A 13658-nucleotide genomic window follows, 5' to 3' on the forward strand; every position below is an offset into this window, starting at 1 on the left:
AAATTTTTCATTCAAATAAAAGGATGTAATTAAATGTTGGATTTCTAAATTGATCATTGCGTACACTTCTCGATTTATTCTGATCATCGATAAAAAAAATTTCATGGGATCGAACACATCTCAAAAATAATTAATAAGATTAATTGAAATAATCATTTTTTTTCTATTTGATATCTAATTTATTATTTAACCGTGGACCATATTACTGCTTGGGTGAGTAAGACCAATATAAAGCAAAGTTTGTAGGAGTTAATTTGAGATTTCAAAAAATATACGGGAGCAAATGCAAATGAGGCTGTGCCTAGAAATATTACTATATTAGCGAACTGAGAGAGGGGAAGGGCCTTAGTAGGGACCGCTGGGATTCCTCTTCGGCCCCGATACCATCGCCATCCGTCCTAGGGTTCGCCGTCCGGCACCTACTTCTTGGTACAGCGGCCCTCCCGGCCCTTCCTCCGCCTGCGTAACTGCCCTCCTTGATGCAGGACAGCGCGGCTGCGGAGGACGGCGACAAGGAGACTTTCGCGAAGAAACCGCGGCACTGCGAAGCAAAGATGCCCCTTGCTGATTCCAACGAAGACTCCTTCCTCTTTCCCGTGGAGGAGATCGTCCAGTACCCGCTGCCGGGATACGTCGCCCCCTCCGCCATCAGCTTCAGCCCTGATGGGCGCCTGATCTCCTATCTCTTTAGCCCCGATGGTACGCTCCATCGTAAAGTCTTCGTCTTTGACGTTGCTTCGCGGCGGCAAGAGCTGGTGTTTAGCCCACCTGATGGAGGCGGCCTCGACGAGAATAATCTCTCGGCTGAAGAGAAGCTGAGGCGGGAGAGGTCAAGGGAGAGGGGATTGGGTGTCACGAGGTACGAGTGGAAGGCGAGGTCAACGCCCTCTTCTTGCTTTCCTCCAGGGAAGCCCACTATCATGGTGCCATTGCCAAATGGGGTCTGTGCGCTGCCTTATTTCCTGATTTGATTGGCTAGTGTTGAAATTCAGCTAGTAGGCCGATTGTATTCGAAGTAGTTTCGGTTTGATCATTAAAATGCTTCATCAGAAGTAGTTATCCTATGTGCTGCTGAACTGGCTGACCTTAAACTTTTTTTCTTTGAGACAGAGATATCAAGTGATCATTATCTGTTTCATCAGGTATATTTCCAGGAAATATCAGGCTCAGAGCCAGAACTCAAGCTGACATGTTGTGCTGGTTCGCCAATCATTGACCCACATCTGTCACCAGATGGAAGCAAGCTCGCATATGTCAGAGATGATGAACTCCACGTTTTGAATCTGTCTGGTGGGGAACCTAACCAATTAACTTTTGGAGCAAGTGCAAACCAAAAGGTTGGATGTTCGTATCTTGTTAATGCGTTACACATGGTTGAATTTACCTTTCTAGTTTTGGTGTTTGGAAAATAAAATCATGTGCTTGTGATATGTATCCAATATTATCCTATCTTTTGCTCTGGTAACCTTAAGTACTTTGGTTTGTCTTGTAACTTGGCATTTAACCATTTGGACGAGTTCCTTTTAGTATGCCAAATAATGAGCAATGAAGTGTACGTGTAGAAGCTCATGGTTCAATGTTTTCTTTAAGTTCTCTCCTGTTGCTTATGTAGCTTGGTTGTCTCATCATAAGATGTATCAGGTTACTGAAACCTGTTTTCTATTCAAAGGAAATTGATCTTTCTGCAGTTCCTTAGAAAAAAGCTTTCAGAAGGTTTCACAGATCGAGGTGGTTGCCGGGTAGAAAATGTTGATTCCTTACTCATTATATGGAATATGTGCAATTTCCTTGCACATTATATGGACTAGATGGCATAACTAGGTTTTTCTTTTTGGTAGGGGACCACAACAAATATAATTAAAAGAACCACTGAAAAAAGATAAATCTCAAATTCGTATTTAAAAATAAAAATAATGTTTTCTTTGAAATCTTGTTCTCATTGCATTAATTAGGAAAATCTAAGATAAATGTGCAACATATTTCCCTTTTGTTCGGCATTGAACAATCGATGGACAACTTGTTTTATCATTGCTTTGGATGTGAAGCACAAACACACTCAAGCTCTACTGCTTTTAGCAGACATTTTTTTTTGTTCTTCCAATAATATGTTTGTGAAGTTTAAACTATTGCAATTCCCCTAGCTACAAACAGAAATAATTTCAGGTGACCATTCTTTGAGTACTGTGCTTGAATTTAGATCTATTTCACATCTACTCTAATTTGTAGGATTCTTCTATTCTTGGTAGTTGTCATATTAGCATAGAATGAAATAAGTATAGTAGGATAAACTTTGAAATGCATTAATCTAACCAAACTACATATCTTAGGATACAAGAACCCCTTCCTTTTACTTCCTAATGGTTGTTTTTATTTAAAATAAGTGAAAAATTATCAAGAGATGTAATGAAACTATAGTTTTGAGGTTGTACCATGCTCGTGGAAGATTGATGGTGGAAGTTAAAACTATTCAATATGTTTTTCATACAAGAAACTAGTATAGTGATACATAAATAATAAAAGAGGCAATGCACTTTCTCAAAAGACTGAGTTTCTTTTTTCCCCGAAGATATCAAAGGCCAAAATTTATTGTTGGATTCATGCATACCAAGCGAAGTTAGGTGAGAAGTGATGTCAACTTTATGGTCTCAGAGAACTTCTGATAGAAGGAAGATATAGTAAGTAGCCTCAGAGAGCACATAACTCGAGCAAGATCATGGATAGAAGTTGGGAAAGCATAGAAAGGACCAAGGAAGAGGTCGAAGGAAAGGAAGTGATGGGGTTTGGAAACATTCTAGGAGATCTTGATATGCCAACTAAATGCATAGGATACTGATTTAGGTCCCGGAGACAAGGAAAATGGAGGTGGTCATTGCAATTACAATACAGTAAGAGGGGACTGCAATACGAGCAGGAATCAAAGGGATGACCATGATTTTTTTTCCATATTCTTAGGGGACACCTGTATTATTCTGTGGATTGTGTTGAGGCAGCTCTCTATTTTATGAAAAGGTCACCACTTACCTTCTGAAAAATTATGTTATGTGCATGGATTGCAGGTGCAACAAATATAGTTTGTTTTCCAACCAGGCTCGAATTTGCCAATTTCTCACTTCTGGTCCAATTTATTCGGTTGGATTTTATTGTGTTGTAAAACTTGTTCTGTTGTTGTTCAATGCACTGTTAATGTCAAATCGAAGTTGGGTGATTGGGAGGGCCCATATCCATACATGCAAATTTTGCTAGACGATGGAAGTTTCTGCTAATCCTTGTGTCCAACAAGGATTATGCTAGAGAAATTGTAATGCAACACAAAAGAAGCCCGATAGTCTACATATCTCTGTAACAACTGTTGAATGAAATACAGTGGCAATGTGTGAGCTCCTAGAATTTCTTATCAGCATAGTCATGACAAGGCACCTGGTTCTTTTAGTTACAGTACTGCTGGGAGTTGGGAGGTATATTAGTGATAAGGCTGTCTATATCCTTGGAATATGCTGATCATCCTGAGTTTGCTAAAAAAAACTCATTGGTAAAACCCTCTCTTACTGTATTCTATGAGCTCATTAGATTGTCTATAGATATTATTGAAATACTGTCTTCAGAAACAGATGTTAGGAAAATATTCCTTCAGAAAAAAGATCAGACATAGTACTATTATATTGAAGCAACATAGCATGTCACTAACTGATTTGGAGTTAACTCTTTGCAATGTCTGTATTTGGGTTCACTATGCACAAAGCAGTGCATCTCTTGATATATTTTTTTTCCTGATTTTCTTATAAACTAGGATTATTTCTATACAAATTTTGCAGATTGTATATGCTGTGAGCTTGAATTTATATGCACACATTTTCATGGTTGCTACCACACCTACGCTTGTTTTTGTTAATAAACTTATTGTATATATGAATCTCTTATTTGATATCTTCATTCAGAGTATCTAACAGTTCTGATCTGTTCTGTTTTCAGACTTATGGTCTTGCTGAATACATTGCTCAGGTGCAACTTTTCTCCGCTCTCTGAAATTATAAACATTCTCATGCTAGACCATTGAAAATAAATTTATTGTTCCTCCAATTATTTCTTTGGCCATAGGAAGAGATGGATAGGAAGACTGGATTTTGGTGGTCTCTTGATAGCAAGTATATTGCATTTGCTGAGGTTGACTCAGCTGAGATCCCTCTTTTCAGAATCATGCACCAGGGGAAAAGTTCAGTTGGCGTAGATGCACAGGAAGACCATGCATACCCTTTTGCTGGAGCTGCTAATGTAAAGGTTCGACTTGGAGTTGTTCCTGCCTCTGGTGGTGAAGTTACTTGGATGGACCTTATTTGTGGATTATCAGGTGAAGCTGGTGGAGATGCAGAATATCTAGCTAGAGTCAATTGGATGCCAGATAATTCTCTTATAGCTCAGGTCCTCAACAGGTCCCATTCCAAATTAGAGATTTTGAAGTATGATATTCAAACTGGACAAAAGGAAATTTTACTTGTAGAAGAGCACGATATCTGGATAAACTTGCATGATTGCTTCACACCTTTAGATAAAGGAGTGAATAATTTTTCTGGTGGTTTCATTTGGGCAAGTGAAAAGACTGGTTTTAGGCACCTCTACCTTCATGACAAGAGTGGGGCTTGCTTAGGACCCATTACACAAGGTAATTGGATGGTTGAGCAAATTGCCGGTGTAAATGAAAATGCAGGTCTTATTTACTTCACTGGCACCATGGATGGGCCATTGGAATTTAACTTATATTGCACTAGCCTTATTCCAGACTGGACTATTCCTTTAAAACCACCAATGAGGTTGACTCATGGCAGTGGAAGACATGCAGTTATCCTTGATCATCAGATGCAGAGATTTGTCGATGTCCATGATTCTCTTAACTCTCCTCCCAGAGTAACCCTTTGTTCCTTGCACGATGGGAGTCTGATATTTCCGTTGTATGAGCAGCCTCTTAGTGTTCCTCGTTTTAGAAAGTTACAACTTCTATCACCGGAGATTGTGCAAATATCTGCTAAAGATGGTACAACTTTGTATGGGGCTTTATACAAACCTGATGCACAAACATTTGGGCCACCTCCCTATAAAGCATTGATTGGTGTTTATGGTGGTCCTAGTGTTCAGCTTGTGGTTGATTCATGGATAAATACAGTTGACATGAGAGCGCAATACCTACGGAATAAGGGAATCTTAGTGTGGAAGGTAAATCTGTTTGCTATTGTCTTTTGTTTTTAAGTTTCTAACTAAAATATACTCTCTATGCACTGCAATCTGATTTATTTTTTAATTAGTACATTTTTGTTAAAGATGCATATCCAATAGCAGGGTAAGATAAAATGGGACCTGTTTATATTACTGGTGTTGATTTCTAGTACCATGTATTCTTCCAAAAACACAATTAGCTTCTTTTATTTATTTGTCATTTTTTAAACTTGTTCTTCATGAATTCTTGAAATTGTTGGGTATATACTAAAGTTCTATTTCAAAATCAAAGCACTTTAAAGTTATAGTTGTTAATTCTAGATTTTTTGAGTAAATTAGTTTGAATATGGTGAACTATATAACTTCAGTTTGTGAATATTTCTTTGTGTAGTTCATATATATATTTTATACCGTATATTTTTCTAATTTTATTTGCTGAAAAATATAAAAAAACTTAGGGTGTGTTTGGTTTGTGTGTTTTTTGTTTTCATTTTCTGAAAAATGCACGTTTCTGAAAAATTGTGTTTGGTTTGCATTTTTCGTGTCTGTTTTCTAAAAAAATAGTTAGCATTTTCTAGAAAGAGAATGACAAAAAGTCGTTTTCTGTTTTCTAGAACACTTGTTTTCCAGAAAATGAAAAATGGAAAACGTGCAAACCAAACGCACCCTTAGTGTTTGGTTTGCGCACTTTCCATTTTCATTTTTTGGAAATCCACATTTTCCCTTTTCTTAGAAAATGACTTTTAGACATTCTCTACTTTTCCAGAAAATGTTGTCTCTTTTTCTAGAAAACAGACGTGGAAAATACAAACCAAACACTATTTTTCAGAAAGCGCACGTTTTCCCAAAAATGAAAATGGAAAACACTCAAACCAAATACTCCCTTAGTTTGCAAAAATAAAATATTGCTGTGTCTCTTGAGTGCATGGAAGCTTGCATTCATACTGTTCCGATCTCATTGGTTACCTGCAGTGTGCATGGTTTATATGCTTTTTCACATATTTTAGTTTCTATTTTGAGCAGAAGTCCAATCAATGGGAAGAACTGATGATAGAATGGTTCAATATAAGATAGAAGAGTCCCAACAAACTCTAATAATAACCAATTTACCCTTTTCACTTCACATTTACTTTTTTTCTTTCTTTGTTTCTTGTTTGTGTACAGTTGTTTCTTCCTATGTCAACTTCCAAGCTACAAAATAGGCTCAATCTTTAGCACTCACTTCCCTTTGCAAGCTAGCCTGGTGCCCCATGAACCAACTCTTCTCAGAATCTAGGATTGAGAGTCAAATCTGTCTCTTGAGCTTGGTTAGCTCCTTTTGTTCAGATTCAGTTCTCTCTTTTCTTCCTGCAGTAGATACAAAATAACTCAATCTTTATGATTCAACTTCTCTTTCCAAGCTAGTCCCAGTGTCCCATAAACAAGTTCTTCTCAGAAACTGGGGTAGAGACTCAAAGCTGTCTTTTGAGCTTCGATAGTTTCTTCAACATTGATTACCAAATCAACATGGAATTGCCATTCAATTTTCTTTATTGTGCGGTTAGCTACTTAGTTTTGTAGCATTTTAACCTCTCAATTAATTGACAAAGTAGAGCCAAACTTCATAACCTCTGTTGACAAACTTACATTCTAGGAATCTGTTTCCAGCTTTCATTTTTGCCCTATTTGACATCCAGATTTGTAGCTTTTAAACCCCTTAACTAATTGATAAAGTAGATCCAATATTCATAACCTTTGTTGATTCACATTCTATGGGGATCTATTCCCACCTTTCATTTTGGCCCTATTTGACCTCCCTGAGTCTGGATGTGCTAACTGGAACTGGTTTGTGGCAATATTCCCACAATCATGAGATACTATGTTGAATCTAGTTAGATTCTTCTTCTTCTGATTGAATTCAACTTATCTTTTCAAATTTTGTTTTCTTAAGTAGGGTGCCTACAGGTACCTGTATTACAATCATTTCTAGTTAAATAAGTATTATTTAGCTCACGCAATGTGTATAAACTTATGTCAAATTTGATTAAATTGGCCAGGTTACAAACTGAATTGGAGATTTTAGAGAAAATAGGAGGCACATGTATTTACAAGTAAACTACCGGTTTGTATATATAATTAACCCTTTTTATTTTACATCCAAATGAATCATATTCTTGTTAGCTGACCAGGTTATGCCACAATGGATAGGAGAGGAATTGTACAATGCCATTAACTTTATGGTTTAAGTGCAGATTGATATTGGTTGGCATGACTGGGATGTACCATTTTGATCACTGCCTGATATTGAATGGGTAAATGTGGTTATTTTGTTCGTGCCCAACACAAGTTCAGTGGTATATACCGAGATAGACATATCTCATCTTGTTGCTGCATAAATACCTGATTGGGATGCTGCTGACGCTTCAATTATTGCAGCCAATCATGGGAAAGAGATTGAATACTACCCAAAAAAAAGAGGAGGGAAAAGTGAAGCAGCAATTTCTAAGTTCAACTTTCACCAATTAATGGCATTATTTATGGAAATGGAGAAACTAGTTTGTGGAAGATGATAAAAATTTAAACCTAATTAAATTGATCTTGGCATGCTTTAATTTGTGCCAAAGCTTTTTGTGTGTGCTGTGTTGGCATGACAGAAGAGTACCTAAACTGTATTGTTCTGGTTGGAGTCAGAATGATATTTCATTGCTTAACTGTATTAATGAATCTCTATGCCATGTCATAGTAGATAGTCATATGATTGTTTGTCATTAATGGTCCATGAAAAAACTACTGCTTGCATCTGACCTCTTTTCCTATTGCTATCAATTATTGTTTTGCCTATCTCTGCTATAATTGGTACAGTTGATCTATAATAAAATGATTATGGTGCAGAACATGATAAGGACAATTTTTCCTTCTATAATGCAGCTAGATAACAGAGGGACTGCAAGGCGAGGATTGAAGTTTGAGGGCCATCTGAAGCATAACTTTGGCCAGCTAGACGTGGAAGATCAAGTGACAGGTGTAGAGTGGCTTGTGAAGCAAGGTCTTGCCAAAGCAGGCCATATTGGTATATATGGTTGGAGCTATGGGGGCTTTCTGTCAGCAATGAGCCTGGCAAGGTTTCCCAACACTTTCTGCTGTGCAGTATCAGGTGCCCCAGTGACTTCATGGGATGGATACGACACATTCTACACCGAGAAGTATATGGGCTTGCCGGATGAAAACCCTGAAGGCTATGAGTACGGATCAATAATGCACCATGTGGACAAGCTGAAAGGGAAGCTACTCCTCGTTCATGGAATGATCGACGAGAATGTGCACTTCAGGCACACAGCCAGACTTGTAAACTCACTCATTGCCGCTGGCAAGCCGTACGAGATTCTGCTTTTTCCAGATGAAAGGCACATGCCGCGTCGGCTACGAGATCGTGTTTACATGGAAGAGAGGATCTGGGAATTCATAGAGAGAAATTTGTGAGAGGTTTAGAATTTTTCCTCCTTTGCTAGTTGAATTGGTATATGCCATTACCATCAGTCTGGTTGAAGGTCCAGTTATGGAAGCCTTGAACTGGAAGGCCGGTCCAAACCTTTCAGATTTTCTCAAATAAAAAAGATTTGAGGATCAGTTTCCTCGTAGGGTTTCCTTGGAAATAAGTTAAGTGGGAGCTTTTGTTGGATTGATGTTATCCGGACAATTTGGACAATGGAGATTGAGTGGTTACCTTCTTGTATTTATTGTATGACAAGCAACAAATTCCCGTCTGATTCGAGATGAGTTCTAAAGGCATTATTTCTGTTTAACCTAGCAATGGTTGAATCTCCCAGAGTATGCTTGAAGTCATTGCTATTGCTACGGAGATTTGACAAATAATAAATTTTGGTAGAAATTTTTGTCAGGGGACGCACCAACTCCCCAGTTCACTCCATGTCATCCGATCCTCTACCTTGCGAGTCCACCTTATTTCAATCTCAGAACTAAGAAATTCACTTTCTCCAAGGTGTGGCACTCCATTTCTATCATGTTGTTCTTCCTCTGTTCCTTACCCTCATTCATTGGCCATGGCATTTGAAGCGAATTGCCAGGAAACACGTTGAAAAGAACACGCACACATAGTGAGGTGAGGTCAGACATTAATGGCAGTGCGTAACCCCACCGTTCAGTTTCACTCACCCTCATCAATTCCACCACCACCCTTGAAAACTCTCCGATCCATAAATTTTCCAATTAATTCTCCAGCCCTGAGCTGCCTCTCACCGACACTTCCACGAGCCACGAAGCAGTGTATCAGCAGGAAGAACCTTCTTCCTCTGCTTTCTAAATTGCTCTCATCGTGCTGTTTTGGTCTCCTTGGCAATCAGCAGCAGCAAATTGATTGCTGACGAATCCTGGGAATTGAGTTGCTAGAGGACAGCGTGGTCCTACTCGCAGCTGTTCTTAGCTATCGCCCTTAATTGAAGTTGCTATCATTAGATACAAATCTTCGACAGAATGTTAGGAATTCGTAAAATGTATGGTTGTAAGAACTTGAAGGATCGGAGTTGCGATCGATCTGTTTCCGAAACAAAATTGAGGAAAAAATAAACTATACCATGCACAGGAAGAGGGATCACATATGATAGAACAAAGGCAATGGAATCAAGGAGAGAAGGAATTATTTTTTTTATACGGATAAGCCGGCCAAGAAGGTGACTCCGGTGGATGGCAACCATGAGGAGCCGAAGATGAATTGCGCCACCGTGTACTTGCTGGCCTCCTCCGGCAGCGTGATCACCCGGAACCCCGGCCATTGCACTCTCTTGCCGATGGCAGCTCCCGGGCCGTAGTTCATGTACTCGCCGTAGTACAAGGTGTCGAGGGCGAAGGTGGCGTTCCACTCCAGCCACCCCGCTGGGTGGATGTGGTCCTCGATGTACGACATCATGAACACCGTCCTGGAGTAGAGCTTCCACGGCCGACCGAGATAGGTGGAGTAGTTGGCCTTCGCCGGCTCCAAGTCCGCCGCCGCTACCACCCGGCATGCGTGGATGGAGATGCCGGTGTTCTGGTTCGGGTCCTTCCGGTTCTGAGCGGTGATGGTGTTCTTCTGCATCGGCATTGGCCGGCGCGACCACAGGCTGCAGTTTTGCAGCACCACCGCCGCGTTGCCGAAGATGAAGTCGACGGTGCCATAGACGTCGCACTCCCGGAAGAACTGCCGCTGAGAGTGCACGTACAGAGTGTCCTGGTATCCGATGACGTTGCACCTGTAAACCACTGCGTGGTCCGCCCCCACCCTCAGCGCCACCGCCTGGTGCTTCTCCGGCCCCGCCCAGTTCTGCACCGTGATGTCCCTCATTATAAACCCCGTCCCCGTCGCCGCTGCAAACACCAAATTCACCACCCAAATATCATTCTCTGTTTCGTTAAAAGTCGGTAATTCCCTAACAATAATTAACAAATACCGAAAGTGGCTGTGTGGAAGGTGGTGAAGTTGTCGGACGCGCTCCGTGATCCGGCGATGATGGTGTTGCTTCTGCCGTCGCCGATGAACATGAGATTCGTCTTCTTCAGTCCGACCTTGATGTTCTCGTAGTACTGGCCGGCCTTGATGTAGATGATGATCCGGCGGGTGCTGTAGTCTGGTGCCGCATTCACTGCGTCGGCGATGGAGGTGTAAGTGCCGTTTCCGTCCTTGGAAACGACCATGTCCGCCTGGATGCTCGCCGCCGGCAACTGGAGCAGGCGTCTGTCCTTCTTCCGCACCCACGACGGGAACTCTAGTAGCTTCCTCCTCCTCCTTTTGTCGTGGATAGGAATGCCGGCGAAATCCTTATTGCGGCCAAAACCAGAGAAGATGGCGAGGCAATTGCTGACGAGCTCGCTGAGGTCCTTGGTTTGGCTCTCCATGTGCCGCTTCACGCGGAGGTCGGCCACCTGCTGCATCCCCTCGTCGCAGGTGTCCTGGTTGGTGAGCGCGGCGCTGAGCCAGGTGATCACGTCCTCGTCGGAGAACCCCCTGACTCGGGCTCGCGACGCCGGCGAAGCACCGGCGGTTGCCACCGCAAGGAGTGAGTTGGAGAGCTGCTCCTGCGAGTGGTCGAGCAGCTCCATGCAGTCCTCGTAAGCGGAGCGGGCAAGCTGGTCCATGGCAGCGCCGGCAATCGCGGAGGCACCGTGTATGGCCGCGCTGACGCGGCTGAGCGTCATGTTGAGCGACACATGGACGAGTTCCCGCTCCCGAGCCGCGTCGAGGGCGCCCGGGAAGTCGAGCAGCGAACGCACGCAGAGGACCGGGTACCGTGTCAGGCCGCAGGCCCGCGATATGGCCTGGCTCATCGGCCGGCTGCGATCCGGCCGAGGCGTCGTCGTCTCAGCCGAGTCGCGGCGGCGGACAACGTGCGGCCCCTGGAACCCGACGAGCAAAAGCACGCCGATAAGACCAAGGCAGAGTAACAGCCGACGGCGTGCCCTGGTCCTGGACGCGTCGCGACTCGCTTGCAGTTGCAGATCGGATAAGGAGGGTAGTGACTCGGACGAGTCGACTCGGCCGTAGCCCATGTGGTGGGAAGGAAGGAGTTGGAGCGTGTGTTAGTGTTAGGAGGGCCAGTGTTCTTGGTCTATAAGTAAACGAAGGGAAGAGTAGTTACTAACGACAACTAACTGGAGTTGGGTGGGAGGTCTTTATCCTACTGTCTTCTACTTCCTCGCTGCTCTTGCTTCATCTCACCGCACTACCCCTAACAACTCCTTCCTTATTTGTTAGGTATTTATTTATTTTAATCTACATATTAGAGTTAACTAGTTAAGGTCTTTAAAAAGTGTCATTAAGCGCCGCTTAAGCGTGCTTAAACACGAAGCGAGAAAGAAAAGCTTCGTTTTAGATAAAAGCGGGAAAAAAATGATCAAAGTATGTTTGACCAAATTAAACATGATTAAGCGCGCTTAATAGCGCTTAAGCATGATTTTTTATTTATAATTTTAATTGATTTGTAAATTTTTAAAGAACATAAGAAAAAAAATTTAAAGAAAACGAAGAGACACAATGTCTCTCAACTTTTGAGAGAAAAGTCATAATCTGTCATAAACCCCCTATCTGTCTGCTATCGAGAAAACCTAGGAAAAGTGATTGGAAAGTATTACAACTTGTCACCGACTTCAAATTTTGCAAACAAATCGGCGGTGGGGCGGCGGCAGGGCGGCGACGGCGGCAGGGGCGACGGTTTCTGTCCGATCTTGTCTTCTTGTTTCCTATCCATTCTCCGCTTCTCTGCACGGTTAGTCTCCCCGGTGATTTATTGAAATTTCGTTGATCGACCTCTCGCTCGAAAGCAAGTTTCGATTTGATCGTCATTCTCTGATATGTGATTCATGGTCATCTCTGGTTTTACCAATTATTAGGACAAATTCAGATCATGCGATCCTTTTTTGTTGAAGCAACCAACAAAGGGCATGTAGATGTAGATCATGTAGTAGATAGTTGTTCTGTTTATTTTTATCATATTAAATGCATGCCTTTTGTTAAGAATTAAGATTTTATTTTTTGGTACATAATCTTGTAAATGATTGTAGAATTTTGTTAGGATTTTTTTTTTAAGTCTCTCATTCATCAATTATTTATCTTTAATCTACTCGTAGAGTCCTAGTTCAATGAGTAGAGTATTGTATTTGCCTTACAAGTTTTATCAGTTCGATTTTTTTAAAATTAATTATTGTGATGGTAATAAAGTAGTTTTTTATGTACTTTAATTTTAATTCGTGTTAATTATCTTTTATTTGGAGAAATTTGGATTATGCGCATATGGTTAATTGGACTTGTATTTCGTAGGGATCAATGGAACAAAATGATTCTTCGATGGCATCTAACTCTAATTCTAAAGACAGCGAATTGAAAAAAGAGTCCGGTGATGTTGGATGGGAGACGGCAACATTTATAGATCCAAAAAATTCTTTCTGAAAACTAATAGATATTATAAACTTTGTGACTTTTGCCTTTCTAAACATGTAAGAAATTTATGCATGAACTTTAAATTTATCATGTTTAAGTATTATTTGATCTATTTATTTGTTTAAAATAATTAAATTTTATTTAAAAATAAAAAATGCTTTTTTATGTTGAAAATTGTCCCAAGCTCGCTTAAGCTTATAAAACTTGAAGCTTGGACTCAGCGTTTCGTCGTGCTTCGCGCTTTTTAAAACATTGCTTTATCCTACTGTTAATGATTAATTTTGGAGATGACTAATCAAACCTTGTGAAAATATTTTAAGTGGACTAGAGTTGCCTTACTCAGTTAGAAATTGACTAATAAATATCTGATTAACTAAACTTTAGCTTGGAACCTTTTAAACTAATGGCTAATTCGAGTGACATCATTTACTGGTATATTAAGATTGATTTCAGGGTTTCCACATTCAAGGCTGAAAGATAAGGATGATTAAGAGGTGGGCAACAGGCATGTGAGACATAATGAGGAAATATTTAATTAAAGTGGGCT

General features: G+C 40.9%; 2 protein-coding genes across 8 annotated transcripts; one reads left to right on the forward strand and one right to left on the reverse strand.

Annotated features, from left to right (window-relative positions):
• Positions 1–326: 326 nt before the first annotated feature.
• Positions 327–8987, forward strand: LOC122040864 (dipeptidyl aminopeptidase 4-like). 7 transcript variants are annotated; one of them, XR_006128737.1, is made up of 7 exons: positions 327–941; positions 1143–1337; positions 3970–3999; positions 4096–5205; positions 7242–7306; positions 7437–7538; positions 7621–7650. XR_006128737.1 is itself a non-coding variant. In XM_042600324.1 (6 exons), exons 1-5 carry the CDS (start codon positions 480–482, stop codon positions 7251–7253), a joined length of 1809 nt encoding a protein of 602 aa, XP_042456258.1. In that variant the 5' UTR covers positions 327–479; the 3' UTR covers positions 7254–7295; positions 7437–7650. The 7 variants fall into 7 exon arrangements, 3 of the variants coding, with proteins under 3 accessions (XP_042456258.1, XP_042456257.1, XP_042456256.1); XR_006128738.1 differs by having other exon boundaries at positions 7242–7295; XR_006128736.1 differs by having other exon boundaries at positions 7242–7538.
• Positions 8988–9753: 766 nt separating this feature from the next.
• On the reverse strand, positions 9754–11849 carry LOC122040866 (probable pectinesterase/pectinesterase inhibitor 34). The gene is made up of 2 exons (XM_042600325.1): positions 10629–11849; positions 9754–10545 (listed from the first exon to the last, which is right to left on the reverse strand). Exons 1-2 carry the CDS (start codon positions 11722–11724, stop codon positions 9848–9850), a joined length of 1794 nt encoding a protein of 597 aa, XP_042456259.1. The 5' UTR covers positions 11725–11849; the 3' UTR covers positions 9754–9847.
• Between the last annotated feature and the right edge of the window lie 1809 nt (positions 11850–13658).

The sequence above is a fragment of the Zingiber officinale genome, chromosome 2A (genome assembly GCF_018446385.1).
Source record: "Zingiber officinale cultivar Zhangliang chromosome 2A, Zo_v1.1, whole genome shotgun sequence".
Lineage (NCBI taxonomy): Eukaryota > Viridiplantae > Streptophyta > Magnoliopsida > Zingiberales > Zingiberaceae > Zingiber > Zingiber officinale.